Source organism: Suricata suricatta, chromosome X (assembly GCF_006229205.1).
Source record: "Suricata suricatta isolate VVHF042 chromosome X, meerkat_22Aug2017_6uvM2_HiC, whole genome shotgun sequence".
NCBI classification, from domain to species: Eukaryota; Metazoa; Chordata; class Mammalia; order Carnivora; family Herpestidae; genus Suricata; species Suricata suricatta.
The window spans coordinates 37,161,909-37,177,258 of NC_043717.1; the positions used below are offsets into that span (position 1 = coordinate 37,161,909).

Sequence of the window (15,350 nt, forward strand, 5' to 3'; positions counted from 1 at the left end):
TTTTCCTTTTCCTTTTCCCTTTCCCTTTTCCTTTCCCTTTTTCCTTTTCCCTTTCCTTTCCCTTTCCCTTTTTCCCTTTCCCTTTCCCTTCCCTTTCCTTTTTCCCCTTTCCCTTTCCGTTTCCCTTGATTTCAGAAAGATACTAATGCATTTACTATATTACCTAATATCCCCTGTGGCAACAGCATATTTACATCTCTGCAGTGATCATATGATTGGTTACATTAAGTGGTAAGGAAAGACTTGTGTCAGTTCAAGTCTGTGTTTTCCTACCCAAAAAGTTTTGGTGGCTGATTTGTGATCAAATTTAGTTTTTGTTAGAGCCTTTTGGAATTCAGATTGGACAAATGATCTGTAATCAGTAATTAAATCTTAATCTTTGGTTAACATTTCAAAACTCAATAATGTTTATTATGTAATTAAAAATTTTATTTCTTGACAGATCATACCTTTTCTTACCTAGTTAAATACAAATGAGTCATTTTTGAAATGGTGAACATTTGCCAGTTTTCTCATGACTACATGTATCATGCCATTATATCTTGACTATTAGTGATTGTAATAAATACCTTTCTAGTGCTAGCTAAAAATAAACAAAAGCTTACTTACACGACAACTTTATATACCATGTAGAAATGGCATAATAATTTAAGAAACAGTATAGGGAGGAAAAACTTTCTTGTGACTACTTAAGTTCATGGTCAGGGCCTGTGAATTACTTAAAACAGATTAACAGGAGGGAGAAAAATTGTTTATACATGCAGTACATATACCTGTGGAAGAACTCAGTGATGAGTAATTCCAAGGGTGGTTAGAATTTGGAGCTATATACCAACTGAGTAGGTGATGAGAGGGAGAAAGGACACATAAGGGAACAACTTTGGGGGAAGAGAAGTGAGCCCTTATGAATGGGAGATACTATAGTCTTGTGACAAAGTCCATTAGACTTGCCCTATGGGAGGGAGTTGTGACAGTCGGATTATTTTAGGAGGCTCTGTTTTTGGCACATGAGGGATTCAAGGAACTCAAATGCTTTCAGCTCAAGATTATTCTTATGCCACAATGGCATACTTCATAGTACCATGTTCTTATCCCCTTCAACAACAGCCGCAAAACTTAGGCTCTTTCATGAGTCCAAAAAAAAAAAAGTTTACCGTTTTTTTTCCCTTTAATTTTTATTTATTTATTTTGAGAGAGAGAGACAGCGTGTGCTAGTGGGGGTGGAGCAGAGAGAGAAAGAGAGACAATCCCAAGCCGTTTGCAGGCTTTCAGTGCAGATCATGATGTGAGCTGAAATCAAGAGTTGGACGCTTAACTGACTGAGCCCCCCAGGCGTCCCTGAGTCAGGACCAAGTTTAGAAATTGCTGTTACGATTTATAGTATGAAGTAGAAAGGTGGGAATAAAAAATTGTGTGCATGCTGTTATTATTGCTCTTATGTGTTTCAGTCTACAAATAGAAGACTGTAGGGACACATGTTAAAATGGGAACTTCTGTTTCCTGATATCTTCTATTAAGTATACTTTATTAAACAATTACATTATACTTTTTAAAATAATTATGAACTTTTAAAATAAATAAAACCTACTCTTTTTTCCCACTTGAATTTAAGAAGATAAAGAAGAGCTTTTGAATTATGGTAGTATGCTTGTCTGAAAGAAGCATTAATTAAAGGTTGCAGAAACTAGGGGACTAGTAGAATCTGAGCTCATCTTCTGACTTTGCAGGGATTTTTTCTTTTTCTTATCTTTTCTTTTTCTTTTCTTTTCTTTTCTTTTCTTTTCTTTTCTTTTTTCTTTTCTTCTTCTTTTTTCTCTTCTCTCCTCTCCTCCCCTCCTCTCCCCTCCCCTCCCCTCTCCTTTCCTTTCCTTCTTAAAATGTTTTATTTATTTTTGAAGGAGTGCAAGCAGGGTAGGGGCAGAGGATCTGAAGCAGGCTCTGAGCTGACAGCAGAGAGCCTGATGTAGGGCTCAATCCCCTGAACCATGAGATCATGACCTGAGCCAAAGTTGGATGTTTAACAGACTGAGCCACCAGGTGCCCCAATGAATTTTTCTATCACGTTATTTATGTCGGTCACCAAATGGCTTTTACATTTATTAACAAGGGCTTTGTTGGCAATATAGGGATAAGATACTTCCTGCTCACAAGTTGCCCATATTGTTGTGAGGCAAGACACAAATAAGCATACGTTTTTGGTAAGTGGTCAAAAACATTGCTGAGGGCCATGAGGGAGGCAGAAGTGTGTCTCTTTGAGTAAAGGGTATGGGGAGAGGGGATTAGAAAGACTCCACAGAGAAGTTGGAATTTGAGGGAAGGATTATTGGGAGTTTTCCAGCTAAGAGATGTGGAGAGGCTTTCCAAGAAGGGAACTGAGCCAGCACACGAAAGTACAATAGGTGTTTGGGGAACTTTCAAGTTATGGGTCTAGAGCAGATGCCCAAAAACTTTCTTAAAAGGAAGAAATAGTAAATGTTTTAGATTTTGTGGGCCAAAAGACAGTGTAACCATTATAAAATGTAAAAATTATTTTTAGTTCTTAGGCTTTAAAGAAAAAATTTGACTCGCTATAATTTGTGGACTCCTATTTTAGAGCCTGGGGTTACTGTTGGGGGTATAGGCCTCAAAGTGGGGAAAAGAAGGCAGGGGCCAGATAGATAGTAAATGGGTTTACTACAGCACAGATCTAGAGTCTCTGATTTGTCTCAGTATTTGTTCAGTTTAGTCAGTTTCTATAGTGCTGGAAATCAGAGTCATAAAGTTTAGTAAAACACTGACTTCCAGGGATTAATTGGAATTGCATTGACTTTGTACATTTTATACATTAAAAAAAGAAACTCTCATTGTAAAGAGACTACTGTCTTTCTCAATAAAATTTTATAATTTCTCTATAAAGTTCTTGTGCATATTGCAAAGTGTATTTTATATCTTACAACTTTATTGCTATTATAAATGTCATTTTAATTTCTTTTTCTAATCTCTACTGATATATAGACCTGCAGTATGTTAAGTTAAATATATCAAGCAGTTTCACTAACTTTTACTAACTTGTCTGATTTAACTTTGTTATTTTGGATTTTCATGTAGATTAACCTACCTTTTAATTAATGATAATTTTGTTTCTTCATTTCCAGTTCTTTTTGATCTTGTCACCTGCTGTTTTGTGGTAACTAGGATGCCAGCACAGGATTAATTGAAAGAGGTGATAGAGGACATTTGTTAATTCCCTTGTTAAAGGGAATGTTGTAAATGTTTCATCATTAAGTATGATTACTTTAGGTCCCCCCCCCATTTTTGTAACTAGCAAACTAAGAATAGAAAGGAATTTGTTTACTCTAATGAAAGCCAACTTTTAAAAATTTCTTTTTAAAAGTCAACCTTTTTCTTTTGTATGAAATGCTTATTCTGCACCCTCTGAGATAGTTTTATATTTTTTTCTGTTTAAACCAATCTTGTATTTCTGAAGTAAAGTTCAAATTGGTAATATGTTTTTATCATTGTTAAGTCTTTCTGGATTAGGGTCACTAACATGTCGTATCTTGACATTTTTGTTCATGATTGAAATTGGTCTCTTTTTCCTTTTTTGAGTTGTCTTTATCTGATGCCTTGGAGCTAGTTGTACGTTCTGAGGAGCTGGTAACAGGAAGAGGAAGCAGAGGGCAACAACCCTTTCCTTTAAGGGAATCATAAAATCATAGACATCCCTTCATACATCTCTCCCTGGGGAAAATGTAGTAATATGAGCATTCCTAGCTGCAAGGGAGGCTGAGAAATGTCTTTATTTTGTCTGATTGTAATTGTAATAGGATAGAACACAGTTAAGAGAAGGTATACATGTTGTTGCAAAATAGACTATACTTGTAATACAGATTAACTCATGGTACTGGTTAATAAGGGAGTTAAAATTGTGTCTGTATGACCTGAAAGTCTTACAGTTTCACTTAAATTTTTTTTTTCTAGATAATGGAAATATAGCCTTCTTAGGAAAAAGAAAAGTTCTTAGCTTGGCTGTCGCTCTAGCAGCAGGAGTGCTGAAGTCCAGGTCTTATGGAAATGAAATATTGAGTACCTGCATCCTCTTTCTCACAAAGGCATCCTGGTTTTGTACAGTCACAGCTCTCCGCTGTTTCAGTACCTCAGTACCTGTTGGTTTTGCTCTAAGGAAAGGGTTGCCAGCATTCCAACTTCATTGTTTTGTTAATTTTGTTAATTTTTTTTTGAAAATCCTCTGGTTATAATGTTGCATAGGCTTTGAGTAGTCTTGTCCATAAGTCTGGTTTATTTCTGAGTCCTCTCATTTTTAATGTGCAGGGTTTTGTTTGTTTGTTTTTACAGCACTGACACTTAACCAAGCATTTTATGTATCATATTTTATCCATGGAGCAATTATCAGGTTCCAGATAAGTTTTTGGTGGTGTTAGATACATTGTCCCTTTAGTTTTCCTAAAAATTTCAAGCACCAGGTAGTATTTTACATGTTCAATCTTATTTCATTCCTTAGAGCAACCCTGTGATACTGATCAATTAACTTGTTTCATAATAGATAATAAATAGATGATAGAGGGGTGCCTGGGTGGCTCAGTTGGTTAAGCGTCCGACTTTAGCACAGGTCATGATCTCACGGTTCATGGGTTCAAGGTCCGCGTCGGGCTCTGTGCTGACAGCTAGCTCAGAGCCTGGAGCCTGCTTCAGATTCTTGATCTCCCTCTCTCTCTCTGACCCTCCCCTGCTCATGCAATCACATGCGCGCACGCTCTCTCTCTCTCTTTCTCAAAAATAAATAAAACATTGAAAAAATAGATAATAGAGTATTACTAGATAATAAATGACAAGACTGGAATTCTAACCCAAGTCTGATGGCTTCTACAGCCTCATCAATATGCAATATTACACATAGATTTTGGAAGCAGAACTTCTGCTCTGATGCTATAGTTTTGGGCATGGTGGATATAATGAGCTTTTGTAACATCTTTTACTATATTATAACTAGGAAAACCCCTTTTAAGTGTCCAAATTAGGGAAGTAATTCAGTATAAATTGAATTTAGCAGAGTATTAAGTTCTTTGATGAGGGGCACCTGGGTGGCTCAGTTGGTTGAGCGTCCGGTTATGGCTCAGGTCATGATCTCACGGTTCATGGGTTTGAGCCCCGCGTTGGGCTCTGTACTGACAGCTAATGCAGAGCCTGGAGCCTGCTTCGTATTCTGTCTTCCTCTCTCTCTGACCCTCCTCTTGTCATGCTCTCTCTCTCTCTCTCTCTCTCAAAAATGATTAAAACATTTAAAAATTTAAAAAAAATAAATTCTTTGATAAAAAATGTGTAACAGGTTATTTAAGGCTCTAAGAGATTGACTTATTCAGCAGCAAATCTTTCCTAGATAACTTGCATTTGCAGTTACTTTGCCATAGAGATCAAAAGATGGATTGAGTCCCTCTCTACCATTTAGACTCCTATTCTAGTGGAGGAGATAAGTAGCATATCTGTAATAGACAAAGATAGTCCGTTAGAAACATGTATCAGAAAACCTAATTCTGGGCTTCGAAATGTGTCACATAATACTTGTAGAAAGAAGAGGTGAGTGATGTGTTAAAGGATGGATAGGAATTTGCCAGATTGAGAAGTGAGTTGAAGGGAAGATGGCACTTGTGTTTTCAGCAGAGGAAGCAAACATGTTTATAGTCAGAAATGTGTAAGAGCATATTTTATTCGTAGATGTGTGTGTTGTTTGTCTTGATAGAAGTGGGGGTATGAGATTGGGAAAATTGAGCAAGGTTAAAAAAAAATGAAGCCCCTTTGAGCCACTCTAGGGTTGTAGCGACTCTTCAGAGAAATTTCAGATAGAGCAGTGTCATGTTGAGTTTTTGAAAGCTCACTAGCAGTGATAATGGGAGGTAATTGAAAGGAGTACATGGAGGGGAGGTTAGAATTTGGAAGAGGAGTTAGGAAACAATTGTAAGAGGCCAAGTAGACAAAGTTGAGGTCCTAAATTACCTAGAGAAAGGCAGTAAGAATGGAGAGGGGATGGATTCAGAGGCTTTTAGGTTGTAAAATGAGTTTTATAAGTAGAATGAATATGGTTTATTGGTGGGAAGGAGGTAAATGAAGTAAAATAGGACTACTTTTGTCTTGCTTAACTGGTGAGATTGTTACCACTATCTAAAATTTTCTGTATCGGGGCGCCTGGGTAGCTCAGTCAGTTAAGCATCAAACTTTGGCTCAGGTCATGATCTCTCAGTTTGTGGGTTTGAGCCCCATCACAGGCTCTGTGCTGACAGCTCAGAGCCTGGAGGCTCCTTCAGATTCTCTGTCTCCCTCTCGCTGCCCCTTCGTCTGCGCATGGTCTGTTTTCTTTCAAAAATAAATAAAAACATTAACAATTTTTTTTAAAGTTTCCGTACTGTTAGAACATCAGATTCTCCCATTCATTCCAAGATTTGTTGAGTTTCAGGTATTTGTAGTATATCCAAAAGGTGGAGGTAGCCAGAAGGCATTTGGAAATTCGCTCTTGGGACTTTGGAATGCTTTCCACCTCCCTATCCCCTTTTTGGTCCCCGGGTAGGATGAGTAGTAGATTTTTTGTTCCCACTGTGCACCACTAGCTATGTGGGATTAGTATCTGAGAAGAATAAGATTAAGAAATTTGATATTTTTCCAATAGTTTGGCTTGTTTTTATCTCTTAATGATACTCCTATAAAAAATGATTACCTTCAAAGGTGACTCTTGGAGTAGGGGATGGTTGGTGGTGCTACAATCAGATTGTTAATTCTATGCAAAGACTATACATTTTTTTTTAAAAAGTTTATTTTGAGAGAGGGAAAGAGAATCTCAAGCAGGATCCACACTGTTAGCATAGAGCTCGATTTGGAGCTCAATCCCACGAACCATTAGATCATGACTTGAGCCGAAACCAAGAGTCAGACACTTAACCAGCTGAGCCACCTAGATGCCTCAGGAATTCATTTATGTAAGAGCATATGTAAGACCTCCAGGTCAGTGTGTCTAAAGATGTGTGGTTTGGATCCCCTGGCTGAGATTGCTTGGTTTTCTTTCTCCTTTCCCAGCCATCCTTGAGATACAGTACCCAAGTGCCACCTCTTTTCCTCATCCTTATTATACTTCACCAACTCTTCAATGGTTGTAGCTTGGAATATATTATTTTGCACTCACTTTTATAATCTTTTGTCATTCAATTTTAAGTCATTGAGGGTAGGGATTTTTTGTCTGCTTCCTACCGTCTTTCCAGTGCTAATAACTCTGTTGGGATTCATAATAGATGCTCAATGAATGTTTGAATTACAGTGTTTACTGTTACGGACAAATGAGACTTAACTCTGCCCAGATATATAAGCTCCTGGTTAATAGGAACCACGCCTCATACTATGTGTCATCTAGGGAGCTGAATTCAATAACTGCGCTTAAATACTGGGTGATTGAGTTTGCAAAACCTTGGGGCATCTGCTATGTAGAAGGCATTGTGCTAGGTAATAACGGGATACACAGATGATTAACACTCCTACCTTTGTGGCACTTTTGTCTGGTGAGATGGGATTTAGTCAGTACACAAATAACAAAAACACAGCAGTTACCAAGTGAACTCTGGAGGCAGGCCTAGATTCAGTTCCTGTGTCCACCACCACCTGTCTCTTTGAGCAAGTTTCTGACCCTTGTTTGTTCTATAAATGAAGCCCTCTACTACTTCATAGGGTTGTTAGGACCTTTAAAAAGAAATGTTACTGGCATTTTGCGTTAAATTAAGTTCTTACGGTTACATAATAATGCCGTAGGATAGAGACCTAAGCCCAAATTTAGAGGTTGGAAAGATTACCTCTGGATTGAGGCGAGAGAAGCAGTAGAGCTTCCTGGCGAAGAGGCCATTAAAGATGGATCTTGAGTAACGATAGAATTTATAAGGTGGCAGGGAGAGGGAAAAGATACCCTAGAGTGGGAAGGAGAAGCAATGAACAAAGTAAGGAAGTTGGGAGAATGCAGGGTGTTTCTTGAAAGCAGAAATTCCTCTCAGTAAACTCTCTTTCCGCCACCCCCCACACCACCTTCTCTGGGTAATTACCTAAATTGGTGAAGGATGTCAACCTGTTATTGAGCTGTGCTCCCTTCTCTACCATTTCCCTCACCTAAGAACACAGTTGTCTTTCAAATCTAGAGTTTCTGGGTAGAACACTTCATGACTGAATTAAGCGCTCCTGCCTACATTCTTAATATCACTGTTCCCCCCCACACCCACCCCCTCCGACACACACACACACACACACACACACACACACACACACACACTCAGGTTGTGTTCTTCTTGAGAGCAGGGCAAGTTATGTTTTAATCAGTTGGACTTCTTTAGCCTTTGAGTATTGTTCCTAACACCTAGTAATTGCTCACCTTCTTTCAGGGGGTGGGGGTGATGAATGATCCTGCTTAAAACCAGTTCCAAATAAATTAAAAAAATACAAACTTTTGAAATAGATGTTTTTCCTGAGACCTTTGTGAATGTCCACATCTGTGAATACTCCTGTAGCATGTAACTTTCTGGATTGGAAATCTGAGGGTAATGAGGATTTAATGAAATTAAGTCTTCATATTTATTACATTTTAAGATGTACTTAAGAAACATTTTCCAGTGTTTCCAGCAAGGTGCTTGAAACTCAGAGGAAATGCACAGTATAATCCAGAAGAAAGCTTAGTATAAAAAAAAGATAACTACATGCCAAAAAGTCACCCGACTGCTTACAGTCTTGTTTATGTTTTAAACATCGCTGATTCTTTTTCTCTAACCAGTGACTGATAGCAGTTGTGGGATAAGTACTCTAGTCCCCTGCGCTTGGGCAAAATGACTCTGAAAAAGGGCAAGGTGATTTAGGAATGTCCCACCCCTAGCAGGAATCAGTCCCAGCTGTAAAAACCAGCCATACTGCACCCTTCGTTGGCTTCTTTCCCTTCCTTGCCTCGTTTCTCCACTCCCTTACCTGGTATTTGCTAGGATCACTTCCCAAATAAACTTCTGATCATAAAACCTTCTGTCTCAGGGTATGCCTCTGGGAAAATGCAATCCAAGACTGCATGGCAAGAAGCATATCATTAAGAGTCTAAAATTTTCATGTTTTAGAATATAGGTTAGGAGAAATTTGTTTTCAAGGGTCAGTGTTGAAAGCTTTACTTTTTTTTTTTTTAACAGATTAGGTTTACTAAAACAGATTTATTTATTTATTGGTAAAAAAAAAATGTAATAGCTACTCAAACATTTGCCCTTTTTGAGAAAAGGAAAAGCTAGATAGTTCCTGTTTTGGAGGCCAGAGATCAGAACGAGTCTGGTTAAGCATTTTTCTGTTTTGTACTGCAAAAGGAAATTCTTGATGTTTAGAGCCCCACATGTAAATGGCAAGGTGTCATTTTTTTTTTAACACTAAAATTTTGTTGTAGGATTATATTGTGCATTTCCTATGAATTCTAACTATTACCATCCTGGCAGCACTGAACATAAAATTAAATCTAGTTAAAGAAACAAGGAACCACAGAAAGGATACAGATAAAAAAGCAAGAGAGAATAGGATAGCATAGTTCAAGCATTTTCTTATTCCTGAGTAATAGTTTTTTATTTTAGATGTGTCCATTAAATTATGCTTCACAGTTTTTTAATTTTAGAGTAGATTTGATTAAAAACAACCAGAGAATGTCTCCAAGTTGATTGGATCGTGTGCCTTCTGCTGACTCATCACTGTTACTTTGATGTTCTAGAAATATATTGTAAATTCACTGTAAGGCAGGGTAGTTTTATGACTTAAAACATCTTGGATACTGTATTTTATAGTAACAACATCATATACATTAGACATAAATGCTTTTCCTAAAATTCTCTTTTTCCCTTTATTTGCAGAATGCTGCCTTTTTATATGGTCTTGGTTTGGTCTACTTCCATTACAATGCATTTCAGTGGTAAGTTGACATAAAACTAGTAACTCCAGTTATTTCCAGTAAATGACTTGTTTTGTTTAATATTGTATATGTACGTATATACAAATACAAGGTATTGTAGTGTCACTAAGCCTGTAGTTTCCAGTAATGTCTTGAAATGATTAGATTGTTCCTTCAGAAATAATAACCCTAAAAGAATATGGTATGAGATTCTGATTAAAGAAGGCTTAGATTGGAAAATGTTTGGAATTTCTCAGTCACTCATTATGGATCGGTGGTCTCCAGGTGATTTGAACTGGAGAATGACGATGCTCTCAAATCTTGAGGTTGGTGGGTAAATGGTCTTTGATGACCAATATTATCTTTTCAACTTTCTAGACAAGATTGGCTGTTTCCACCCCTCTGCTCTCTGACGGGCACACACGCACATGCATGCTGGTACTTTACAGTTTGCAGTAACTAGGCACCAGATTACAGGCTCTCACTTCTCTCATTTATATGAAGGAATAATGGTACTACTTTCAGAGTCAGAGGTTAAATATGATAGTAGTACGTAAGATTTTATCAACTGTAAAGTGCATGGCCCTGTTGTAGTGCCTTTGCCCCGTTGTTGTTTTTCTTGTTTACCAAACAAAATAATAGTGCTTTCCAATGGAAATTACATAGAATTTGAGTTGGAAGACTTGTATTCTGGTCTCAATGCTGTCACTTAATTTGATCTTTAATTAAATAGACTCCCTAGATCTGTTTCCTCCAGTGTGTGTATGTGTGAGAGAGAGAGAGATTTTTTTTTTTAAGTGCATTGTAGTCACTGACCTTTTCTGCTTTACAGAGTTTTGATCAGATGGGATAATACACACTTTGTAAACCATAAAGCCCCATCTAGACATTTTTTATTTGAAGCATGTCCAATTTTGTCAGAGTCCCTTATGTTCTCCATAATTTTAACCTGAGTGATTGCTGTGAGAGTCCAAAGGAAGGTTTTGGCCAAAGGTTATAACCCTGTCATGTACCTGTTGGGTACCCTGGGTGTTTATTATAGAGCTTTTAAGTATGGATTGGCAGTGATTAAATATGGTTTCCCTAAAGATGAAACTGCAGACTTGAATGACTTTTTCTATATGCTTTTCTTCCCCTCTTTGCTTTTGGTTCTGTTGGGTTTTGATCATCTGTGGAAGCACTGCATTGTTCGAGAACACCTATGTGTATATGGAATATTATAATCATTCAGGTGACTCAGTTTGTTTGTAATTGTAAACTCTACAAAACTTAATTGATCTTCATGAAGAAGCCTTCTAATTATTTTTCCTCTTATGTTGTCCATTACTGTAGGGCAGTCCTAAACTTAAGCCTCTTCACCTCATGTCCAGTGCATCATATTTAAAACCAAGGATAGATGAGGACTGTTTTAAAATACTCTTAGTTTCTTGAGGATCCTATTCATAAAATACACAATTCTAAACTTTAGAACCAGAAGTGGTCTTAGAGATAATTTTATCCCCTCAATTTTGTAGATGATGAAACCAAGGTGTATGTGTTTGTGTGTGCGCACACGTGCGCGTGTGTATAACTCCATATCCTGTAACTGTTTAATTAGTGGCAGAAGCAAGATTATGCCCAGATTCCCCAATCTCTTGTTTTGTTTTGTTTTTCTATTATATCCTGTCCCCAAGTTTGAGGATTGACAGGTAGTTATTCTTTCCACAAGTAATTTAGGTTAAACCTGAGGCAAGGAGCTCTATAGCTTAGGAATGGATGTGTATACCACACAGCAGCCATTTTTTGCCTGCCTGTGAAAACTTGTAAGCTCCCTGTAGACTGAAGATACAAAATCAGTAATGAAGTGAAACCATCAGTTCAAAATTGGATTGCTTTAATAAGTATGTGACCATGTCAGCTTAGGAGACTTATTAATATTACATGCTTCCTTATTTATACATGATTTCTGTATCCTTCAATTGACCTAAAAAATGAAACTGAATGCTACAAGGACAGTGCAGTATCTGAATTAACAGGTGTACTCTGCTTTCTGGATTCTGTCCTGGTCACCACCATTTTCTTATGTTTTGAATTTCAACTCTACCTGCTTCCTAAAATGATGCATTTGACACCCTGTCTGAATCCATCCTAACTGTCTTTTTCTTTTGCTGGTCAGATGGTTTCCACAAACTATGTGCCCCAACTTTTGTTTTTAACTTGCCTTGCTGTTTCTTGAACAACTGCAGAATTAGCCTGGAGTAAGTGCTTTGTGAGTTTCAGAGTACAGCCTTAAGTGATAGGAACTTCTTCAGCTTAAAGCTATGTGTTTTATTTAGTTCTATTTGTAAGTAGCTGTTGATTGCTGGGATCAGGCATTTTTCTTTTATCTGAAATTAGTTACATGAAATTTGGGGATTTCCTAAAAAAAAAAAAAAAAGGTTTCTAGAAAAGAGTGTGTTATACTCTTTTATATATAACTATATAAATGTTATACATTTTTTGTATTGTCAGCTCTAAGGATCTTCCTAGGATATCTCAGAATGTTGTATCTTTACTGCATTTGTAATTTAAGTAAAATTTGGTATTTGGTAATGGTTTCTGTCAGTGATTATTAGGTTAAGTATTTGGTGATAACGTGTGTGACCAACGTGTGTTGGGGTTGGTGATGGTGACTTAAAATTATTGAGAACAATTTTATTAAGTATAGTTTTATCTGTTAACTTGTTTGCCTTGTTTCTTGCCGTATTCTGCCCATTATTTCTTTTGGAGTTGATTTTATTGGTTAGCTTCTAGATCATTTGTTTTTGGTCAGCTCTTCCAACGTTCAGTTGCATTCTCTTCTTAGAGGAACCCATGTCAGAAAGTAGCAGGGCAGCTGTAAAATCTTCATTGAACTTAGCGTGATCACTCAGTTTTACTGTTGATCCTACTCTGTAATGTGGGGCCAGACTTAAAAAAGATGTCCAGAGGGGAAAGATACAGAAGCACAATGTAAAATACATACATCAGAGACCTAGAACCAGTCTATATAAAGCCATTCCTTTATAGGTGCATGAACGTATGCCCATGCTTTCACTTGTTGTTGCTCATGAAGGTGGTACATTGCTAGGGGTACCTTGAACTGTGTTTCTTCTTTCCTTATAGTAAGAAACTTATATTCTCGAGTGAGAGGAATTAAAATACATACAGTAATAAATTATTACAGCTTGTAGCCATACTTGTAACTATATCCCCCTGAAAATTCTTATCAGTCTTCTCTTTCTAGCCTATAGCCTTTTGTATTCCCACTGACCAATATCACAAGGTTCGTATGGTGGCAGATCTAAGAGATACATAATTCTTTGCTAGAGGCATAGGATTTTGGAAATTAAGCTCCCAAACCTAATTGATTGGCCTGGTAAGGAAATGTGATTGATTATTGACTTTAAAAAGGGTTAGGGGAATGAGGTGGAGGGGAATACAACAATATTAACACATTACAAGTAATATTTTTTTAAAGGATTAATTCCTCAAGCACGGTACCAATCACAAGTATTTTAAAAGTAGGAATCTCTGTCCTCCGTTGTGGTGACCACTTCAGGTGCAGATAAACCTAATGTCATTGTGATACTACCATTTTTCCTGAGCCTTGTCTAACATGGAATCTGGCAAAAACTTAATATTTAAGATCTATTTTTGAACTGCCATAGTACAAAGTAGTGCTCTTAGATCTAAAGTTTAATTTAAGTATAGTTCCATTAAAATGAAACAGTTCATGTTAACATGTGTTTATTATGTACATTTCTGTTTTGACAAAACTAGCATTTAACTAAGGCAGTTCTGGTAAAGTTATGCTTACCAGTGACACATCGATTGCTGGAGAGAATTTGGAAGGGCTTGGGCTAATTAACCTCCAGGGAAATTATGGATAAAAACATAAATGTTTGCAATAGGGGAAGGGAAGGACTCTCCCACTGTCTAGGGTAATGAAATGAAGAATGGCTAGAAAGAGCAGAAAAGCCATGAAGTGTAAAACATTAGCAAATGGCAAGGTGAAGAACTCTTGTGTGGTATTTTCTTTTTAAGTTTATTTATCTATTTTGAGAGAGTGAGCGAGCGAGCCTAAGGTGGGGGGCAAAGAGAGAATCTCAAGGTGAGATCATGACCTGAACTGAAATCAGGAGTCTTCAAGAATTCAATGCTTAACTGACTGAGCCACCCAGGCGTCCCTCTTGTGTGATATTTCTCACTTAGCCTCACATTTAAGGTCCTCTCTGGTTCAACCTCAAATGGTCCTTCTAGCCTACTGTTTCTCTAAATATATTCTTTGTGTCAGTCACAGTGTATGAAAATTTCCCTGAAAATGTATTAAGCAATTTTCTTTACCTATGTAACTTTGTGCTATGTACTGTGTTTGGTCTGCTTTCTCCTACCATCTCCACCTTTAAATATTCTGTCTTGTTTTCTCTTTGATTACTTCATCAAATCTTTCTATTGGTCTAATTTAAAAGGAGCCTCTAAATTTCCTAATATGTATGTGTAGGAGTAGATATCTGTTTTTTGTATACATGTTATTACTGATTTAGAGCTAGAATATTCTCCCCTTTATTAGTATGAAATTTTATGGTATTAGACCATATATCCCTTCACATATTCCTGAGGGAAATCTCTGGACTCTGCTCTATTAGCCTTAGAAAAGTTAAATGTTTTATTATGTCTCTTCCTAAATGTACTGAAACCATGCTAGGAACATTTAGTTAATATCATTATTTTTACTATAGTTTGGTAAAATCCTGAGAAAGCCTTTTCTTTATAATGACTTTCTAGACACAACAAAAGTGCATATTGCTGTGCATAATTATCATGGGCATTTTTTCCTCATAAATCTAAAAAATTTAGTGTTTTATATTGCCCAAATTATTTCTAGGGACTATGTTTTGATATTTGAAAACCATAAACCTTTCCAGGCATTGTATCATGAAATCGTTTTGTAGTTTTGGGTAGCCATTTCTCATGTTGTAAAAGTCTCTGTCAATCAGAATACTGAGGCCAACAGAATTTGTAGGTCTTTGTACTTTTAGTCCAGCTTGTTGTGCGGGGGTCATGTTCTGGCTACCTGCAGTTTGATGAGATAAGAATATGGTAAAATGACCAAAATTATAATGTAGTCTAAGTGGTAACTATTTTCTCCACACACTCCCCTGCTTACGCACGCGCACACACACACATGCACACACACACTACCTTTTTCTTTTTTCCCCTAAGGTGGGGGAAAAACTGAGGAACACACAGGGACAATAGGTAAAAGTTGCGAAAAGGAAATGAAACTGAACTTAGATAGTTTTGATTAGATGAGGGGAGCTCAGTAAATAGACTGGAGCTTTGCCATCCTGTCCCCACTAGAAGCCCAATCGGCCACCTATAAAAGTGATGGTATTAGTAAACATCTATTAAAATTAAGCATTTTCTG

At 37.1% G+C, this 15,350-nt stretch overlaps 1 protein-coding gene across 8 annotated transcripts in view; it reads left to right on the forward strand.

The window, feature by feature from the left end:
- The window catches only part of KDM6A (lysine demethylase 6A), a 206,489-nt gene that overhangs the window by 90,272 nt on the left and 100,867 nt on the right, over positions 1–15,350 (forward strand). For all 8 annotated transcript variants that reach the window (XM_029930769.1, XM_029930770.1, XM_029930774.1 and 5 more), the window contains one exon: positions 9,885–9,943. In XM_029930769.1, the coding sequence (XP_029786629.1) occupies positions 9,885–9,943 (59 nt within the window). The remainder of the gene's footprint in view (positions 1–9,884; positions 9,944–15,350) is intronic.